General features: G+C 42.9%; 1 protein-coding gene across 1 annotated transcript in view; it reads left to right on the top strand.

Annotated features, from left to right (window-relative positions):
• Positions 1–21,542, top strand: part of otoa (otoancorin) — a gene marked incomplete at both ends in the record, with an annotated part of 29,368 nt that extends 7,826 nt beyond the window's left edge. Inside the window, 13 exons of the mRNA XM_083989545.1 lie at positions 209–329; positions 413–531; positions 620–761; positions 954–1,147; positions 1,233–1,323; positions 15,889–16,015; positions 16,140–16,330; positions 16,932–17,081; positions 17,172–17,314; positions 18,617–18,753; positions 18,870–18,967; positions 19,524–19,686; positions 21,460–21,542. Of these exons, the coding sequence (XP_083845671.1) occupies positions 209–329; positions 413–531; positions 620–761; positions 954–1,147; positions 1,233–1,323; positions 15,889–16,015; positions 16,140–16,330; positions 16,932–17,081; positions 17,172–17,314; positions 18,617–18,753; positions 18,870–18,967; positions 19,524–19,686; positions 21,460–21,542 (1,759 nt within the window). The remainder of the gene's footprint in view (positions 1–208; positions 330–412; positions 532–619; positions 762–953; positions 1,148–1,232; positions 1,324–15,888; positions 16,016–16,139; positions 16,331–16,931; positions 17,082–17,171; positions 17,315–18,616; positions 18,754–18,869; positions 18,968–19,523; positions 19,687–21,459) is intronic.
• Between the last annotated feature and the right edge of the window lie 345 nt (positions 21,543–21,887).

The raw sequence follows: 21,887 nt of genomic DNA, 5'->3' as shown, positions 1-21,887 counted from the left end.
ATTACAGTTTTTTCTTTGGTTTCAAAAATAAAAAAATATTACAAATGTCGAAACTCTAAGAAAATTCATGTTTAACCACAACACAGTAAGCAGTTGCTCAATAAACAGGCTTTTGGAATTGAAAATTAAATTACACTTATCTGCATGCTCTTCTTACTACATGTGTGGCTCTACATGCTTACATTATAAATATGCTTGGCTGAAACAGGAGGCTGCGTTCGGTCCTCCAGGGCGTAACCTGCAAGATGATTGACAAAGTTTCTGACAATGACACAAAGGACATGGCTGAGGCCGTAGCAGAGACTCCACAGTGGCTCTCCAAAGTGCAGGTACACATCCACTCTCACACAGTTATCTGTGAAAAAAAACCTGCATCATCGTACGTCTATTGGTAACAAATCCATGTTTCCAGGCAGGATGTGCTGCCCGAAAGCTTTTTGCCACTTTGGAGAAAGAGAGAGCAGACTATTTCAAAACCATCACACAGGAGGAGCTGAACAAGATTCCCACCGTCTTACTTATTTACCTACCGTACGCAAACACTCAAATTTTTCTCTATTTCTCTATTTCCTTCAATAACTGATAAAGAATGATAATCTATCCCTTCACACTCTCTTAGGCCTTCCAAGGTGACGGATTTGCCCGACGCTGTGTGTCCTGTCCTCATCGACAAGATGGAAGAGGCTAACCTGACCTCATTGCCTCGCCGTGCCCCGTCCCGCCCCGCACTCACCATGAAAGCTCTGCAATGCCTGACAAATGTATGCACACACAATTCAATCCACATTCTACTGTATGTGTTGAAACAATTGAGTGTGAAGTCATGTAAAATTCAATAATCAAACCATTCAGTCACTCTTCGTGGTCCCCAGGTCTGTCCCTACAAGTGTCACACACCAAGTCCAGTGGCTCACATGCAACAGCAGCCTAAGATTTTTACTGTACTTTTGCAGGGGGCAAATGTGTCCACACTGTCCTTTGATGATGTGTCCAGACTCGGACAGTTCCTGTGCGAGTTGTCGCTCTCCCAACTGGGCCTTGTGGCCCCAGACAATATCAACGAAACCCTCCAGGAAATTGCATCCTGCCAGCACATTCCTCGACGCCACAGGGAAGATCTTATTCAGCTGGTCAAGGAGACTTTTGGGTAGGAAATGGACGCATGAGTTACTACAGGGAAAGACTGAGACACTTGGAGACTGGAGACTGATTTTTTTTTTAATCTTCTGCAGGGATCCATCTGATTGGTCAGCTGAGACTATGGACGCTCTGGGTCCTATCCTCTTTCTGAATGATGCTATCACATCCGCTCTTCCCAACAAGGTGTGTATGTTTTGTTGTCTCTTTATCACCTGGAAAGTGATGATGATGACTTCTGTGTTTACTACTATTCCCATTGTCAGTTACAATTTGTAACTGATAGCAGAAGAACATTGTTGAAGCATATAGATTGAGCATTAGCCGAGGAGTATAGAATATGTAAATAGCAGGTTTAATTCTTTTTCTTCTTCATTCTTTTTCTTCAATAAATCACCCATCAGTCAAAAAGAGGGAGCTTAGCATCCTCAGAGTTGCTGTGATTCATGCATGGGTTTTTCTCTGACTGTGTTAGCCTTGGATGAAGGATGTTCTGTACTTCCTGAAGTCACGCCTTTCTCAGATCTCAGATGCCCTGAGAAAGAAATTATTGTTGAATCATTGTTGAAGCATATACTGTAGATTGAGCATTAGTCGAGGAGTATAGAACATGTAAACAGCAGGTTTAATGGTGTGAAATGGTTGAGAAGTGCCTTAGTAGTATAGAATAAGTGTAAAACAATGTGTCCAACATGAACAAAATGGGGGAATGTGTATTTTCAAGTTTAAAGTTTAAATAGCTGAAGAACAAATTACCGTGAAGGGATTCAATTTATTTACCGTGATATAAATTTTAAAGTAAAGTAAAGGGTAAAGGTAGCGTACTTTATTTGTCACATATACAGTTAGTACATTCATGCCAATAAAGCAAATTTGAATTGAGTCAGAGAAAAAGAGACAGACAGTGAGAAAGAGGGAGATTTGATGTTTGATTTTTAAGATTTATTTCTTACCAGTTCTAAGCTTTATCACAATTTTACACAATTACAACAATGAGATGACTCATGAGAGGGAGAGACAGAGAGAGACAGACAGACAGACAGACAGAGAGGGTGAGAGAGAGAGAGAGAGAGAGAGAGACAGAGAGGGAGGGAGGGAGGGAGAGAAGGAAAGAGAGAGGGGGAGAGAGACAGAAAGAGAGGGATAGAGAGAGAGAGAGAGATTGATAGAGAGAAAGAGAGAGAGGAGGAGAGACAGACAGAGGGAAGGAGAGAGACAGAGACAGGGAGAAAGGAGAGAGACAGACAGAGGGGGAGACATGTTGGCTGTTTCAGACGGGGAGGGGGGGAGAGGGCTCTCTGGTCCTCTTCCACCTCTCTGGCTTCCTCAGGCCCACGGTGTGGCGAAAACTCTTCCAACGTGACATTGTCCTTGGTCTCGTGGCCCCAGTCTCATCAGCATCTGTGAGTTCGGGTTCGGAGTTGGAGAGACGCTCCTCCTCCTCCACCTCCACCTCCTGCTCATCATGTTCAAGCTCTGTGTTGAGCCTAGTTTTCGGAGTGGATGTCGCAGTTTTGCAGTGGATGTCTATCTGGGCCCTCATGAGCTCTTTATTGTCTTTTTCTGTCTCTAGCTCATGCTGTAGTTCCTTGATCTGCTGCCTGGCAGTGATGAGTTCATCTTCATACCCCTGAGTGTCTGCGTATGAAGTCCTCAGTCTCTTCAGTTCTTCTTGGAGACTCTTGATCTGGCCATTCTTTTCCTTGAGCTTGATGGTCATCTCGTTATGCTGGGCGTTATTCTTGGACATCACATGCTCTTTATTCTCTTTTTCTGTCTCTAGCTCATGCTGTAGTTCGTTGATCTGCTGCTTGGCAGTGATGAGTTCACCTTCATACCCCTGAGTGTCTGCGTATGAAGTCCTCAGTCTCTTCAGTTCTTCTTGGAGACTCTTGATCTGGCCATTCTTTTCCTTGAGTTTGGTGGTCATCTTGTTATGCTGGGCGTTATTCTTAGACATCATGAGCTCTTTATTGTCTTTTTCTGTCTCTAGCTCATGCTGTAGTTCGTTGATCTGCTGCCTGGCAGTGATGAGTTCATCTTCATACCCCTGAGTGTCTGCGTATGAAGCCTTCAGTCTCTTCAGTTCTTCTTGGAGACTCTTGATCTGGCCACTGTTTTCCTTGAGCTTGATGGTCATCTTCTTATGCTTGGCGTTATTCTTAGACATCATGAGCTCTTTATTGTCTTTTTCTGTTTCTAGCTCATGCTGTAGTTCCTTGATCTGCTGCTTGGCAGTGATGAGTTTACCTTTATACCCCTGGGTGTAGTTGAATAAAACCTTCAGTTTCTGCAGGAGACTCCTCATCTTGTCATTCTTTTTATTGAGCTTGATGGTCATCTTCTTATGCTGGGCGTCATTCTTAGACATCATGAGCTCTTTATTCTCTTTTTCTGTCTCTAGCTCATGCTGTAGTTTGTTGATCTGTTGCCTGAGGTGTTCATATCCATACCCCTGGGTGTCTGGGCATGAAGCCCCCAGACTCAGTTCTTCTTGGGCAGCCATGTTCTTGTCTTTCTCTGTGTTGAGCTTGGTGATCATCTCAGTTTTCAGATGGTGAAAATTGTTGAACGCTTCAGTGATCTTATCAATCTCAGCCATCAGGAGCTTTTTCTCTTCTAGCTCATGCTGTAGTTTGTTGATCTGCTGCCTAGCAGTGAGGAGTTCACATTTGTCCTTGATGGTCATCTTCTTATGGTGGGCGTTATTCTCAACCATCATGAGCTCTTCACTTATTTTTTCTGTCTCTAGGTCATCCTGTAGTTCGTTGTTCTGCTGAATGGGGTGTTCATATCCAGACCTCTGGGTGTCTGCGTAAGCCCTCAGTGTCTTAAGTTCTTCTTGGAGACCCGTGATCTTTTTATTCTTTATGTTGACCTCCTTTTCCAGATAATAAGAATTGTTGGACTCTTCAGTCATCTTGCGATGAAGGGTCTCATTCTGAGCCGTCAGGGAATTTATACCCTCGCATTTTGTCTCTAGGTCATGCTGCAGTTTGCTGTTGTGATGCCTGAGGAGACCCAGTTCTTCTTGGAGACCCATGATCTTTTTATCCTTCATGTTGAGATGGGTGGTCATCTCAGTTTTCAGATGATATAAATGGTTGATGACTTCCGTCATTTTGATGGGCATCTTGTTATGGCAAGGGGTATTCCAAGCCATCATGTGCCCTTTATCATTTTTTTCTGTCCCTAGGACATCTTGTAGTTCCTTGTGCAGCTGACTGAAGCGTACAAATTCAGACCTCTGGGAGTCTGCGGAAGCCATCAGTCTCTTGATCTCATCATCCCTTCTGTTGAGCTCGGTGGTCAAATTTTGGGACTCTTCAGTCATTTTGAGACAAAGGGTGTCAATCTCAGCCATATGGGACTTTTCTTTTGTCAGTAAGTCAAATATAGTTTGGTTATCTGCTGCTCTCTGGTCGTGGTGGCTGTTGTAGCTTCTCCTGAGATGCTTTTTGAAAGTTGTCGAAGACGTGTAGTGTAAAATCACAAGGTGCTCTCTGAACACACTGTGATGTTTGCAATGACTTTTAAGTGGAATTTCATAATTGATTATGTCACTTATGATGACACAATTTGGCCTTTTAAGTTAAACATTCTATTTTTGTTGCATACGCGTGCGTTCCAATTTTTTGCGAGCTGATGTCACCCACAGTCTATGATGTCACCAGAAATTCTCTGATGTCACTGCCCGATCTGCAGCCATCTTTGACAGCTGCGTACGGTGACTGCGCTTGGACAAACTTCATTAGGGCACTGCCCGAGCACTGTCTAATTTCTACAATTGCCAGTCTGTTTAAAGTTCTATAAATACAAGAGAGAGAAAAATGACTGTCTGTTTCACTGCCATTATTTATTTATTTAAATAAAAGGGACTAAGAGTCTAGGTCACCACTTGTAGCTAGCGGGGAAGCTGGGGGGATTGGGGGGGCGCCTCTTCATTCTTTTTCTTCAATAAATCACCCATCAGTCAAAAAGAGGGAGCTTAGCATCCTCAGAGTTGCTGTGATTCATGCATGGGTTTTTCTCTGACTGTGTTAGCCTTGGATGAAGGATGTTCTGTACTTCCTGAAGTCACGCCTTTCTCAGATCTCAGATGCCCTGAGAAAGAAATTATTGTTGAATCATTGTTGAAGCATATACTGTAGATTGAGCATTAGTCGAGGAGTATAGAACATGTAAACAGCAGGTTTAATGGTGTGAAATGGTTGAGAAGTGCCTTAGTAGTATAGAATAAGTGTAAAACAATGTGTCCAACATGAACAAAATGGGGGAATGTGTATTTTCAAGTTTAAAGTTTAAATAGCTGAAGAACAAATTACCGTGAAGGGATTCAATTTATTTACCATGATATGAATTTTAAAGTAAAGTAAAGGGTAAAGGTAGCGTACTTTATTAGTCACATATACAGTTAGTACATTCATGCCATTAAAGCAAATTTGTATTGAGTCAGAAAAAGAGAGACAGACAGTGAGAAAGAGGGAGATTTGATTTTTGATTTTTAAGATTTATTTCTTATCAGTTCTAAGCTTTATCACAATTTTACACAATTACAACAATGAGATGACCCATGAGAGGGAGAGACAGAGAGAGACAGACAGACAGAGAGGGTGAGAGAGAGAGAGAGAGAGAGAGAGAGAGAGAGAGAGAGAGAGAGAGAGAGAGAGAGGGGGGGGGGGGGGGGAGGGGGAGTGAGACAGAAAGAGAGGGATAGAGAGAGAGAGAGAGATTGAGACAGGGAGAAAGGAGAGAGACAGACAGAGGGGGAGACATGTTGGCTGTTTCAGACGGGGAGGGGGGGAGACGGCTCTCTGGTCCTCTTCCACCTCTCTGGTTTCCTCAGGCCCACGGTGTGGCGAAAACTCTTCCAACGTGACATTGTCCTTGGTCTCATGGCCCCAGTCTCATCAGCATCTGTGAGTTCGGGTTCGGAGTTAGAGAGACGCTCCTCCTCCTCCACCTCCACCTCCTGCTCATCATGTTCGAGCTCTGTGTTGAGCCTAGTTTTCGGAGTGGATGTCACAGTTTTGCAGTGGATGTCTATCTGGGCCCTCATGAGCTCTTTATTGTCTTTTTCTGTCTCTAGCTCATGCTGTAGTTCCTTGATCTGCTGCCTGGCAGTGATGAGTTCATCTTCATACCCCTGAGTGTCTGCGTATGAAGTCCTCAGTCTCTTCAGTTCTTCTTGGAGACTCTTGATCTGGCCATTCTTTTCCTTGAGCTTGATGGTCATCTCGTTATGCTGGGCGTTATTCTTGGACATCACGGGCTCTTTATTCTCTTTTTCTGTCTCTAGCTCATGCTGTTCGTTGATCTGCTGCTTGGCAGTGATGAGTTCACCTTCATACCCCTGAGTGTCTGCGTATGAAGCCTTCAGTCTCTTCAGTTCTTCTTGGAGACTCTTGATCTGGCCATTCTTTTCCTTGAGTTTGGTGGTCATCTTGTTATGCTGGGCGTTATTCTTAGACACCATGAGGTCTTTATTGTCTTTTTCTGTCTCTAGCTCATGCTGTAGTTCGTTGATCTGCTGCCTGGCAGTGATGAGTTCATCTTCATACCCCTGAGTGTCTGCGTATGAAGCCTTCAGTCTCTTCAGTTCTTCTTGGAGACTCTTGATCTGGCCACTGTTTTCCTTGAGCTTGATGGTCATCTTCTTATGCTTGGCGTTATTCTTAGACATCATGAGCTCTTTATTGTCTTTTTCTGTCTCCAGCTCATGCTGTAGTTCCTTGATCTGCTGCTTGGCAGTGATGAGTTTACCTTTACACCCCTGGGTGTAGTTGAATAAAACCTTCAGTTTCTGCAGGAGACTCCTCATCTTGTCATTCTTTTTATTGAGCTTGATGGTCATCTTCTTATGCTGGGCGTCATTCTTAGACATCATGAGCTCTTTATTCTCTTTTTCTGTCTCTAGCTCATGCTGTAGTTTGTTGATCTGTTGCCTGAGGTGTTCATATCCATACCCCTGGGTGTCTGGGCATGAAGCCCCCAGACTCAGTTCTTCTTGGGCAGCCATGTTCTTGTCTTTCTCTGTGTTGAGCTTGGTGATCATCTCAGTTTTCAGATGGTGAAAATTGTTGAACGCTTCAGTGATCTTATCAATCTCAGCCATCAGGAGCTTTTTCTCTTCTAGCTCATGCTGTAGTTTGTTGATCTGCTGCCTAGCAGTGAGGAGTTCACATTTGTCCTTGATGGTCATCTTCTTATGGTGGGCGTTATTCTCAACCATCATGAGCTCTTCACTTATTTTTTCTGTCTCTAGGTCATCCTGTAGTTCGTTGTTCTGCTGAATGGGGTGTTCATATCCAGACCTCTGGGTGTCTGCGTAAGCCCTCAGTGTCTTAAGTTCTTCTTGGAGACCCGTGATCTTTTTATTCTTTATGTTGACCTCCTTTTCCAGATAATAAGAATTGTTGGACTCTTCAGTCATCTTGCGATGAAGGGTCTCATTCTGAGCCGTCAGGGAATTTATACCCTCGCATTTTGTCTCTAGGTCATGCTGCAGTTTGCTGTTGTGATGCCTGAGGAGACCCAGTTCTTCTTGGAGACCCATGATCTTTTTATCCTTCATGTTGAGATGGGTGGTCATCTCAGTTTTCAGATGATATAAATGGTTGATGACTTCCGTCATTTTGATGGGCATCTTGTTATGGCAAGGGGTATTCCAAGCCATCATGTGCCCTTTATCATTTTTTTCTGTCCCTAGGACATCTTGTAGTTCCTTGTGCAGCTGACTGAAGCGTACAAATTCAGACCTCTGGGAGTCTGCGGAAGCCATCAGTCTCTTGATCTCATCATCCCTTCTGTTGAGCTCGGTGGTCAAATTTTGGGACTCTTCAGTCATTTTGAGACAAAGGGTGTCAATCTCAGCCATATGGGACTTTTCTTTTGTCAGTAAGTCAAAATATAGTTTGGTTATCTGCTGCTCTCTGGTCGTGGTGGCTGTTGTAGCTTCTCCTGAGATGCTTTATATTGAAAGTTGTCGAAGACGTGTTGTGTAAAATCACAAGGTGCTCTCTGAACACACTGTGATGTTTGCAATGACTTTTAAGTGGAATTTCATAATTGATTATGTCACTTATGATGTCACAATTTGGCCTTTTAAGTTAAACATTCTATTTTTGTTGCATACGCGTGCGTTCCAATTTTTTGCGAGCTGATGTCACCCACAGTCTATGATGTCACCAGAAATTCTCTGATGTCACTGCCCGATCTGCAGCCATCTTGGACAGCTGCGTACGGTGACTGCGCTTGGACAAACTTCATTAGGGCACTGCCCGAGCACTGTCTAATTTCTACAATTGCAAGTCTGTTTAAAGTTCTATAAATACAAGAGAGAGAAAAATGACTGTCTGTTTCACTGCCATTATTTATTTATTTAAATAAAAGGGACTAAGAGTCTAGGTCACCACTTGTAGCTAGCGGGGAAAAGGGGGGGATTGGGGGGGCGCCTCTTCATTCTTTTTCTTCAATAAATCACCCATCAGTCAAAAAGAGGGAGCTTAGCATCCTCAGAGTTGCTGTGATTCATGCATGGGTTTTTCTCTGACTGTGTTAGCCTTGGATGAAGGATGTTCTGTACTTCCTGAAGTCACGCCTTTCTCAGATCTCAGATGCCCTGAGAAAGAAATTATTGTTGAATCATTGTTGAAGCATATACTGTAGATTGAGCATTAGTCGAGGAGTATAGAACATGTAAACAGCAGGTTTAATGGTGTGAAATGGTTGAGAAGTGCCTTAGTAGTATAGAATAAGTGTAAAACAATGTGTCCAACATGAACAAAATGGGGGAATGTGTATTTTCAAGTTTAAAGTTTAAATAGCTGAAGAACAAATTACCGTGAAGGGATTCAATTTATTTACCATGATATGAATTTTAAAGTAAAGTAAAGGGTAAAGGTAGCGTACTTTATTAGTCACATATACAGTTAGTACATTCATGCCATTAAAGCAAATTTGTATTGAGTCAGAAAAAGAGAGACAGACAGTGAGAAAGAGGGAGATTTGATTTTTGATTTTTAAGATTTATTTCTTATCAGTTCTAAGCTTTATCACAATTTTACACAATTACAACAATGAGATGACCCATGAGAGGGAGAGACAGAGAGAGACAGACAGACAGAGAGGGTGAGAGAGAGAGAGAGAGAGAGAGAGAGAGAGAGAGAGAGAGAGAGAGAGAGAGAGAGAGAGAGAGAGAGAGAGAGAGAGAGAGAGAGAGAGAGAGAGACAGGGAGGTGGGGGGGAGAGGGGGAGTGAGACAGAAAGAGAGGGATAGAGAGAGAGAGAGAGATTGATAGAGAGAAAGAGAGAGAGGAGGAGAGACAGACAGAGGGAAGGAGAGAGACAGAGACAGGGAGAAAGGAGAGAGACAGACAGAGGGGGAGACATGTTGGCTGTTTCAGACGGGGAGGGGGGGAGACGGCTCTCTGGTCCTCTTCCACCTCTCTGGTTTCCTCAGGCCCACGGTGTGGCGAAAACTCTTCCAACGTGACATTGTCCTTGGTCTCATGGCCCCAGTCTCATCAGCATCTGTGAGTTCGGGTTCGGAGTTAGAGAGACGCTCCTCCTCCTCCACCTCCACCTCCTGCTCATCATGTTCGAGCTCTGTGTTGAGCCTAGTTTTCGGAGTGGATGTCACAGTTTTGCAGTGGATGTCTATCTGGGCCCTCATGAGCTCTTTATTGTCTTTTTCTGTCTCTAGCTCATGCTGTAGTTCCTTGATCTGCTGCCTGGCAGTGATGAGTTCATCTTCATACCCCTGAGTGTCTGCGTATGAAGTCCTCAGTCTCTTCAGTTCTTCTTGGAGACTCTTGATCTGGCCATTCTTTTCCTTGAGCTTGATGGTCATCTCGTTATGCTGGGCGTTATTCTTGGACATCACGGGCTCTTTATTCTCTTTTTCTGTCTCTAGCTCATGCTGTTCGTTGATCTGCTGCTTGGCAGTGATGAGTTCACCTTCATACCCCTGAGTGTCTGCGTATGAAGCCTTCAGTCTCTTCAGTTCTTCTTGGAGACTCTTGATCTGGCCATTCTTTTCCTTGAGTTTGGTGGTCATCTTGTTATGCTGGGCGTTATTCTTAGACACCATGAGGTCTTTATTGTCTTTTTCTGTCTCTAGCTCATGCTGTAGTTCGTTGATCTGCTGCCTGGCAGTGATGAGTTCATCTTCATACCCCTGAGTGTCTGCGTATGAAGCCTTCAGTCTCTTCAGTTCTTCTTGGAGACTCTTGATCTGGCCACTGTTTTCCTTGAGCTTGATGGTCATCTTCTTATGCTTGGCGTTATTCTTAGACATCATGAGCTCTTTATTGTCTTTTTCTGTCTCCAGCTCATGCTGTAGTTCCTTGATCTGCTGCTTGGCAGTGATGAGTTTACCTTTACACCCCTGGGTGTAGTTGAATAAAACCTTCAGTTTCTGCAGGAGACTCCTCATCTTGTCATTCTTTTTATTGAGCTTGATGGTCATCTTCTTATGCTGGGCGTCATTCTTAGACATCATGAGCTCTTTATTCTCTTTTTCTGTCTCTAGCTCATGCTGTAGTTTGTTGATCTGTTGCCTGAGGTGTTCATATCCATACCCCTGGGTGTCTGGGCATGAAGCCCCCAGACTCAGTTCTTCTTGGGCAGCCATGTTCTTGTCTTTCTCTGTGTTGAGCTTGGTGATCATCTCAGTTTTCAGACGGTGAAAATTGTTGAACGCTTCAGTGATCTTATCAATCTCAGCCATCAGGAGCTTTTTCTCTTCTAGCTCATGCTGTAGTTTGTTGATCTGCTGCCTAGCAGTGAGGAGTTCACATTTGTCCTTGATGGTCATCTTCTTATGGTGGGCGTTATTCTCAACCATCATGAGCTCTTCACTTATTTTTTCTGTCTCTAGGTCATCCTGTAGTTCGTTGTTCTGCTGAATGGGGTGTTCATATCCAGACCTCTGGGTGTCTGCGTAAGCCCTCAGTGTCTTAAGTTCTTCTTGGAGACCCGTGATCTTTTTATTCTTTATGTTGACCTCCTTTTCCAGATAATAAGAATTGTTGGACTCTTCAGTCATCTTGCGATGAAGGGTCTCATTCTGAGCCGTCAGGGAATTTATACCCTCGCATTTTGTCTCTAGGTCATGCTGCAGTTTGCTGTTGTGATGCCTGAGGAGACCCAGTTCTTCTTGGAGACCCATGATCTTTTTATCCTTCATGTTGAGATGGGTGGTCATCTCAGTTTTCAGATGATATAAATGGTTGATGACTTCCGTCATTTTGATGGGCATCTTGTTATGGCAAGGGGTATTCCAAGCCATCATGTGCCCTTTATCATTTTTTTCTGTCCCTAGGACATCTTGTAGTTCCTTGTGCAGCTGACTGAAGCGTACAAATTCAGACCTCTGGGAGTCTGCGGAAGCCATCAGTCTCTTGATCTCATCATCCCTTCTGTTGAGCTCGGTGGTCAAATTTCGGGACTCTTCAGTCATTTTGAGACAAAGGGTGTCAATCTCAGCCATATGGGACTTTTCTTTTGTCAGTAAGTCAAAATATAGTTTGGTTATCTGCTGCTCTCTGGTCGTGGTGGCTGTTGTAGCTTCTCCTGAGATGCTTTTTGAAAGTTGTCGAAGACGTGTTGTGTAAATTCACAAGGTGCTCTCTGAACACACTGTGATGTTTGCAATGACTTTTAAGTGGAATTTCATAATTGATTATGTCACTTATGATGTCACAATTTGGCCTTTTAAGTTAAACATTCTATTTTTGTTGCATACGCGTGCGTTCCAATTTTTTGCGAGCTGATGTCACCCACAGTCTATGATGTCACTAGAAATTCTCTGATGTCACTGCCCGATCTGCAGCCATCTTGGACAGCTGCGTACGGTGACTGCGCTTGGACAAACTTCATTAGGGCACTGCCCGAGCACTGTCTAATTTCTACAATTGCAAGTCTGTTTAAAGTTCTATAAATACAAGAGAGAGAAAAATGACTGTCTGTTTCACTGCCATTATTTATTTATTTAAATAAAAGGGACTAAGAGTCTAGGTCACCACTTGTAGCTAGCGGGGAAAAGGGGGGGATTGGGGGGGCGCCTCTTCATTCTTTTTCTTCAATAAATCACCCATCAGTCAAAAAGAGGGAGCTTAGCATCCTCAGAGTTGCTGTGATTCATGCATGGGTTTTTCTCTGACTGTGTTAGCCTTGGATGAAGGATGTTCTGTACTTCCTGAAGTCACGCCTTTCTCAGATCTCAGATGCCCTGAGAAAGAAATTATTGTTGAATCATTGTTGAAGCATATACTGTAGATTGAGCATTAGTCGAGGAGTATAGAACATGTAAACAGCAGGTTTAATAGTGTGAAATGGTTGAGAAGTGCCTTAGTAGTATAGAATAAGTGTAAAACAATGTGTCCAACATGAACAAAATGGGGGAATGTGTATTTTCAAGTTTAAAGTTTAAATAGCTGAAGAACAAATTACCGTGAAGGGATTCAATTTATTTACCATGATATGAATTTTAAAGTAAAGTAAAGGGTAAAGGTAGCGTACTTTATTAGTCACATATACAGTTAGTACATTCATGCCATTAAAGCAAATTTGTATTGAGTCAGAAAAAGAGAGACAGACAGTGAGAAAGAGGGAGATTTGATTTTTGATTTTTAAGATTTATTTCTTATCAGTTCTAAGCTTTATCACAATTTTACACAATTACAACAATGAGATGACCCATGAGAGGGAGAGACAGAGAGAGACAGACAGACAGAGAGGGTGAGAGAGAGAGAGAGAGAGAGAGAGAGAGAGAGAGAGAGAGAGAGAGAGAGAGAGAGATAGATAGACAGGGAGGTGGGGGGGAGAGGGGGAGTGAGACAGAAAGAGAGGGATAGAGAGAGAGAGAGAGATTGATAGAGAGAAAGAGAGAGAGGAGGAGACAGACAGAGGGAAGGAGAGAGACAGAGACAGGGAGAAAGGAGAGAGACAGACAGAGGGGGAGACATGTTGGCTGTTTCAGACGGGGAGGGGGGGAGAGGGCTCTCTGGTCCTCTTCCACCTCTCTGGCTTCCTCAGGCCCACGGTGTGGCGAAAACTCTTCCAACGTGACATTGTCCTTGGTCTCATGGCCCCAGTCTCATCAGCATCTGTGAGTTCGGGTTCGGAGTTAGAGAGACGCTCCTCCTCCTCCTCCACCTCCACCTCCTGCTCATCATGTTCGAGCTCTGTGTTGAGCCTAGTTTTCGGAGTGGATGTCACAGTTTTGCAGTGGATGTCTATCTGGGCCCTCATGAGCTCTTTATTGTCTTTTTCTGTCTCTAGCTCATGCTGTAGTTCCTTGATCTGCTGCCTGGCAGTGATGAGTTCATCTTCATACCCCTGAGTGTCTGCGTATGAAGTCCTCAGTCTCTTCAGTTCTTCTTGGAGACTCTTGATCTGGCCATTCTTTTCCTTGAGCTTGATGGTCATCTCGTTATGCTGGGCGTTATTCTTGGACATCACGGGCTCTTTATTCTCTTTTTCTGTCTCTAGCTCATGCTGTTCATTGATCTGCTGCTTGGCAGTGATGAGTTCACCTTCATACCCCTGAGTGTCTGCGTATGAAGCCTTCAGTCTCTTCAGTTCTTCTTGGAGACTCTTGATCTGGCCATTCTTTTCCTTGAGTTTGGTGGTCATCTTGTTATGCTGGGCGTTATTCTTAGACATCATGAGCTCTTTATTGTCTTTTTCTGTCTCTAGCTCATGCTGTAGTTCGTTGATCTGCTGCCTGGCAGTGATGAGTTCATCTTCATACCCCTGAGTGTCTGCGTATGAAGCCTTCAGTCTCTTCAGTTCTTCTTGGAGACTCTTGATCTGGCCACTGTTTTCCCTGAGCTTGATGGTCATCTTCTTATGCTTGGCGTTATTCTTAGACATCGTGAGCTCTTTATTGTCTTTTTCTGTCTCCAGCTCATGCTGTAGTTCCTTGATCTGCTGCTTGGCAGTGATGAGTTTACCTTTACACCCCTGGGTGTAGTTGAATAAAACCTTCAGTTTCTGCAGGAGACTCCTCATCTTGTCATTCTTTTTATTGAGCTTGATGGTCATCTTCTTATGCTGGGCGTCATTCTTAGACATCATGAGCTCTTTATTCTCTTTTTCTGTCTCTAGCTCATGCTGTAGTTTGTTGATCTGTTGCCTGAGGTGTTCATATCCATACCCCTGGGTGTCTGGGCATGAAGCCCCCAGACTCAGTTCTTCTTGGGCAGCCATGTTCTTGTCTTTCTCTGTGTTGAGCTTGGTGATCATCTCAGTTTTCAGACGGTGAAAATTGTTGAACGCTTCAGTGATCTTATCAATCTCAGCCATCAGGAGCTTTTTCTCTTCTAGCTCATGCTGTAGTTTGTTGATCTGCTGCCTAGCAGTGAGGAGTTCACATTTGTCCTTGATGGTCATCTTCTTATGGTGGGCGTTATTCTCAGCCATCATGAGCTCTTCATTTATTTTTTCTGTCTCTAGGTCATCCTGTAATTCGTTGTTCTGCTGAATGGGGTGTTCATATCCAGACCTCTGGGTGTCTGCGTAAGCCCTCAGTGTCTTAAGTTCTTCTTGGAGACCCGTGATCTTTTTATTCTTTATGTTGACCTCCTTTTCCAGATAATAAGAATTGTTGGACTCTTCAGTCATCTTGCGATGAAGGGTCTCATTCTTAGCTGTCAGGGAATTTATACCCTCGCATTTTGTCCCTAGGTCATGCTGCAGTTTGCTGTTGTGATGCCTGAGGAGACCCAGTTCTTCTTGGAGACCCATGATCTTTTTATCCTTCATGTTGAGATGGGTGGTCATCTCAGTTTTCAGATGATATAAATGGTTGATGACTTCTGTCATTTTGATGGGCATCTTGTTATGGCAGGGGGTATTCCAAGCCATCATGTGCCCTTTATCATTTTTTTCTGTCCCTAGGACATCTTGTATTTCCTTGTGCAGCTGACTGAAGCGTACAAATTCAGACCTCTGGGAGTCTGCGGAAGCCATCAGTCTCTTGATCTCATCATCCCTTCTGTTGAGCTCGGTGGTCAAATTTTGGGACTCTTCAGTCATTTTGAGACAAAGGGTGTCAATCTCAGCCATATGGGACTTTTCTTTTGTCAGTAAGTCAAAATATAGTTTGGTTATCTGCTGCTCTCTGGTCGTGGTGGCTGTTGTAGCTTCTCCTGAGATGCTTTATATTGAAAGTTGTCGAAGACGTGTTGTGTAAAATCACAAGGTGCTCTCTGAACACACTGTGATGTTTGCAATGACTTTTAAGTGGAATTTCATAATTGATTATGTCACTTATGATGTCACAATTTGGCCTTTTAAGTTAAACATTCTATTTTTGTTGCATACGCGTGCGTTCCAATTTTTTGCGAGCTGATGTCACCCACAGTCTATGATGTCACTAGAAATTCTCTGATGTCACTGCCCGATCTGCAGCCATCTTGGACAGCTGCGTACGGTGACTGCGCTTGGACAAACTTCATTAGGGCACTGCCCGAGCACTGTCTAATTTCTACAATTGCAAGTCTGTTTAAAGTTCTATAAATACAAGAGAGAGAAAAATGACTGTCTGTTTCACTGCCATTATTTATTTATTTAAATAAAAGGGACTAAGAGTCTAGGTCACCACTTGTAGCTAGCGGGGAAAAGGGGGGAGTGCGCGCCTCTAATTTTTTTTCTTCAATAAATCACCCATCAGTCAAAAAGAGGGAGCTTAGCATCCTCAGAGTTGCTGTGATTCATGCATGTGTTTTTCTCTCACTGTCTTAGCCTTGGATGAAGGATGTTCTGTACTTCCTGAAGTCACGCCTTTCTCAGATCTCAGATGCCCTGAGAAAGAAATTATTTGAGCTCACCACCAGCACCACGTCAGCTTCAACACGAAGACGGAGACAGGGTGAGGAACAGGTAGCATGTGTACTGTTTCTGTAGCTTTAGCAGTGATGCCGCATTTGATGCATGATTCTCTTGTGTGCTTCTATTTCTCTTGCTCTGCGTTTCTATCCCTTTGTTTCTCTCAGCTAACGCTAACAGTGACAAAACACCCACTGTGGAGACCATTGAACAACTGCTAATGGATAACGTCTTTTGGACGGCAGCAGATCTGGACAAGATAACAAACTCCACCTTCATTGATACTGTAGAAATACTTGGTGACACCCCTAACTACAAAGCAGACCAACTTGCCGTTCTCAAAAAGAAAGCAACTGAGGTAAAAGACAGCAGGATTGAAGGGTTTACTTTATAGCAAAATACAAAAGTGGTGAATAGTGCAATGTGCAATCATAAAAGAACACAAACAAGTTAAAATGATATTTAAAAGTTAAAGTTTTCATCCATTATTTTGGCAAACATAAAAAAGTCAATCCCACAGTTTAGCCACCGCATTTGGACCATATAGGCTCAAACAGAATAGTTACTAACATTGTCTAGACTAACTCAATGAACCAGGCACTGACACCAGATCTGAGCAGCACAGTGGAAGGGTGACAGACATGTACTGTAAAGTGACAAAAGTTTGAAAGAGGATGCCGTACTTATCCAAAACATTTACGGTACTTTCAGTTAAAACAAAGATTGCATGACCCACCCTCTGTTTTGCATCCTCTTTCCACCTATTCATCCTGATCAAAAACAAACTCAATCAAAATGACCATAAACTTTTAATTGTTTTTGATTGTTTCAATTGTTTGTATCAGTGTTAGAAATCCGACATTATATCCTCCTCAATTTGATTCATTTGAAAGTATATATATATATATATATGAAAGTTTTCTAATATACAGTATATATTATTTTAAATTTTTTTGCAGGCATTTGGACCCGTGTCAGAGATAACTGACAGCGAGGTGAGGCAGATGCAGTGTATAACTCAGGGCTTCCCTGACGCAGACCTGCAGAGGCTTCCCTTCTCTCTGGACGCTGTGGAGGATCTCGGTAAATGTGGCTGGAATGACTCACAGGTGAAGTACAGATACAACTTCACATGCTCATGACTATAATACTATTTTATACTTGTGATGTTCCCTAATGGTGATGACCTGTATTAACAGATACAGTCTGTGTGGAGGGGTATTGCCAAATTCAACAACCTGACAGCGCAGCAGCTGGGATCTACAGAGATGGTCACACTGAACCGGTTCATCTGTGGCCTCAGCACCAATGAGATCAAACAGCTCAACAAGGAAGCTTTCAAGTTGGTGCAACACACAGATCTCTATTTAAACCACTTTCTTCCAGCTTGTTATGTTAAAGCAGAAGTAAGCGGAATGTTTGTGTTAATATAAGTCTTAAATAGTTCTATCTTCCGACGGCAATCACTTATATAGAGTGTTTGGTCTGAAACACGGGTCTGTCAGTCACTCTGCTCTGCTGTAAGCTGAGGAGAAAACTTTCCTTGTATCCTACAACCTTTATCCAATGAGGAGAGAGAACGGCATAAAGGGTCGGTCCTCTCTGTGTGTGCAGCCAATGGATGCGCGTGAATGTGGTGACGTAGGGACGAAGGCGGTAACTGCTAACTCCATCGGCTGACAGGAAGTTAGCCAAAACGACCGGATCGCTTACTTCTGCTTTAATAAATTAGTTTATAATCTATTAACTTTTTTTGCCAACCAATAACAGGAGGTGTAGCCTCACAAAAGCACCAACACTGCCAGTCTTTTCTGACCATTCAAGGTTCACTGTTATAATAGTTTTCTTAGCATAATGCAGCAGGCATTTGAAGCTGTCTGATGTGATGTCCCTGTCCTGTTAGTAGTAGTAAATAATTTTGGGTGCTTAAATAGTTTTTAGTAAATCTAAAGATAAGATAAGAATTAATCCCAAAAGGGAATTCCATTTGTCTGTCAGTTTATTTATCATTTGCAGAAGGATTAAGAAGGATTTTCTGACCTCTAACATCTTCAGTGTGCATCTCACCACCACATCCCTCATTGGGTCCAACCTGACTCCAAACACAGAGCCAGCTTTTTAAACTAATTTGTCCAGTCCAGATCCCGTGGAGAGGTTGAACCAGCTGGGCAGCACAGTCTTGAAGCAGCCTTGGACACTTCTTCAACTCATGTTGCACCTGTTAAAGCTACGATACCTGTTTCTGGTTGAGGATTGCCTTTATGTCACTTGTGATCCAGGGTTTGTTGTTGGGGAAATAGCGTACAGTCTTTGTAGGTACTGTATGACTGTCTCTACAGAAGGGTAAGGGTTAGGGTCTGTCAGTGTCCATACTGTTCTCGTCAATTTCCAGCAGTCAGCAGCATATTTCAATCTATGCTTTCAAAGCAGTCCCTTTGAGCCTCAGCCTCAGGTGTCCATTTTATGACTGAGTTTGGTCGCAGGCTGCCTACACACAGGTTTTGTAACATGTCTGCAGAAAAACTTAGTTGTGGTCTGACCTCTAATTTCATTTGAGAGTAAGATTTCTCTAAGAAAAAGACAGTGGATGAATACAACTACTATGTTTCAACCATATAATGTGAATAATGTGTGTGTTTCACAGAGATGCTGTGGGCTCACTGGATGGTCTGCAGTGTTCTTTGAGTGTTATACAGGAGTTGAAAAATGTTGCTGTGTCAGCGTTTGGAGACCCCAGCACCTGGGCTGCAGCACAAGTGTCTGACTTGGGCAACATCATTGGTGAGATCACTTCATGTGCTTTCAAACTTCATCCAAAGTGCGGCAGTCCTACTTTTTGTTCTGTGCCTTTGATTAGCAGCATCCTCCAAATACTGACCTGTTGTCTCTCCCTTCAGCTGGGTTGGACGCAGCTGAGTATGCTTCTTTGGACTCGTCTGTCTTTTCATTCGTCAGCAGCTCCAGTATCCCACTCATACCTCCAAACAACTTTGCTGTAAGTGACCGGACATTCAGTTTAATTACATAAAGCACAGTGTATTTCCATTTATGTTTCTTTGTACAAAAACTCTAGGACAAATCCATGTCAAATGGAAATATTGCATTGAAGTGTACTGGAGTATTGACTTTGTGTAGCTTAGCAAGTTAAAAGTTAAACCACTCATCTAAAGAACATTTTAACAAGCGGACTTGAATAGAATTGAAATATAAGTACTGCAATGCAAAATAAGCAGACTTTCTATAGCAACAGTTACACAGTTAAAAGCAGTTACACATCACAAAAAAAACAAAAATCCTGGTCAGGTTCAGTTATTTTGCATCAGTGATAAATAAGATAGTACACATGTAGTACATACAAGTACAGTATACGTATGCATAGTTATATTTTTGTAAGCTTACCCACATTTTGCCGATATCACTTTTGCTATTTATACTCAAGTTGAATGCAGGATGTTTACTCATACACTGTGTATTTCTTTAATGAGGTATCTGGATCCTTTTCCCCATTGCTCTCACCTTTGTGCCTCTTACTGTGCTGTTCTTCCCTCCAGGCCCTCTCTGTTGCTCAGCTCGAGGCTCTTGGTCCTGACAACGCTGCCATGGTAACCAGTGAACAACAAGCAGCACTCAGTGAAGAGCAGCAGGCCGCTTTTCAGAAGGCCCTGGATGGGACTCCTCCGTCAACACCGGCAAAAACAAATGTGGCTCAGTCAGGTAAGAAAACTAATGGAAATTCACAAGCTCCAGTGAAGACACTTGGCTTGTTAAAGTCCAAGAAAACTTGTAATGTAATTTTATTTGCTACATTTGCTCATTTTTGTGTTGTCATCTTCCATTCTCACAATTTGTGGTTTTGTTACCCAGCATTACAAAATGCATTTCAAAATTAACAATGGATTTGATAATGTCAAGGGCCGCGTTTCCCAGATTTGTTAAGAAGCTCTTAGCGCTAAGATCTTCTTTGGAGCGCTCTGAGCGCTGTGAAAGAAGAACGTGTTTCCCAGAGTCGCTCTTAGCCTAAGAAGATCTTTCACTAAGAAGGAAATGTAAGATCGAGCGGACCCACTCTTACGAGTCTTCTTAGCGACCAACGCTCACGTTTTCAAGGCAAATCAATATCACACTAAGCAAGATATTAAACAGTGCACATCGTATGTTTAAAACATTAAATTATGTGCCGAAATAAAAAATAAAGAGATAAAAAAATAAAATAAGAACAATAATAAACTAAATATGAGGAATAACATGTGCTCTGCACATCAGGCACACAAATAAAATTAATCATCATCATTCATCATAACTTTTTACGCACACATCCACGTCCCATATCTGCATGAACATCAAAAACAACCGTTCTTAAATCAACCCCTAGTGTCGCTGTTTCATCGTGTTTTTACACAGTGGGCAGCTTCTTGGTGTGGTGGGGGCATCGCAAGCAAGGGTCAGTGTCACGGAGTGTGGCAGCCGTGACACTGATCCTCCTGTGTCATGTTATGCTGGCACCAAAAAGACTGTCACGCATTAACACTCCACTGCCTAAATATATATGTAGCCTATATACATATGTAGCCTTGCATTGATCATTTAATGATGATGAGAAAAGAAAAACGTGTTGATCACCAAAATAATATTTTAGTGGGTGGATTCGAACCCAGACCACGGCAATGCTTCCACTTTCTTTTCCAGAGTTGTCTGGCTGTAAACCAGCCAGCCCCTGCGCACGTTTTTATTTTTTATTTTCACACACATCAATCACATGGTCACGCAGCCGTCTCGGCCGCATCTTTACGCGGCTGTACCGTGTCACCTACGGCCAGTCCGTCACTGCCCGTGACCAACATGGCAACAACAGCGGAGAAGTTTCTAATCAGGCCCGCGGACACCGGGACCTGTGTTAACCCCATGTTTGGAAATCCCGTCTTCGGTTTATTCATCGCCCGTCGGTGCAGCTGCGCTGGTCACTGTGTGTGATCTATGTGTGTATTAGGTGGCGTGTGATATAATAATCGATTTGCCTGGCATCGATTGATTCAGTTTCAGTACCGTGGTGGTGGACAGCTCCCGTTAAGAGCTTCTTAAGAAGCTTCTTTGGCGTGATCTTAAGAAGGCAGTTAAGAACGCATCTGGGAAACACCCGTATCTTAGCGCTCCTTCTTAGCCGAACCCTTCTTAAGAGCCTTCTTAAGTCCTTAAGAAAGATCGAATCTGGGAAACGCGGCCAAGATCAGTTAAGGTGATAAACCCATTAGAGAGCTTTATAGCATCCTCCACTGGTCATTACCATACCAACTACTGCACAGATGTATTTCACTGTTTCCCCCACCCATGTGAAGAGCAAACAAAAAAACACAAGTGCATATTTTGTCATATAAATTCACCAGAAATGCTCTTAACTTTGGCAGAAAATTGTGCTACTGTAACACTAGACCCTTCACCATAGTGAGTAGTGAAATCTAAATTTAATTCTGATGTCACTGTCTTGTCCAGGGGCTCCATCGCTGAGTGTCGAGGGCATCTCTGCTTTCGTGAAGCCCCTTCTGTTTCTCCTCATGGGGTTCCTGCTGCTGTGAGACCACAGCCACCACATCCAACTGCAAAACATACATTCTCCTTCCTATTGTTTCTGTCACATGAGTATATCATAGAGCACTGGTGACAGCATGTACTCCTTCAGGTTAAACGTATCTTGTTTGTGACTAAGAGCGTTCAAAACGCAACATAATCAAATTACTTGGTCAGATGTGTAAGGATTCTTTGTTATAAATTGTTAGCAATGTCACTTTTAAATATTCTCTCCATATATATATTTATGAGAAAGTATATTTTAATAGAATGAAGAGAATTATTTACTGTTTGTCTTAAGAAATCACACTTGGATATTTACTTACTGTTAAAGAGGCTCTGTTTTCATCCAT

The sequence above is a fragment of the Trachurus trachurus genome (genome assembly GCF_905171665.1).
Source record: "Trachurus trachurus genome assembly, chromosome: 16".
NCBI lineage: Eukaryota > Metazoa > Chordata > Actinopteri > Carangiformes > Carangidae > Trachurus > Trachurus trachurus.
The sequence above is the reverse complement of the archived record's forward strand: the minus strand, read 5'-3'. Positions and strand labels throughout refer to the sequence as shown.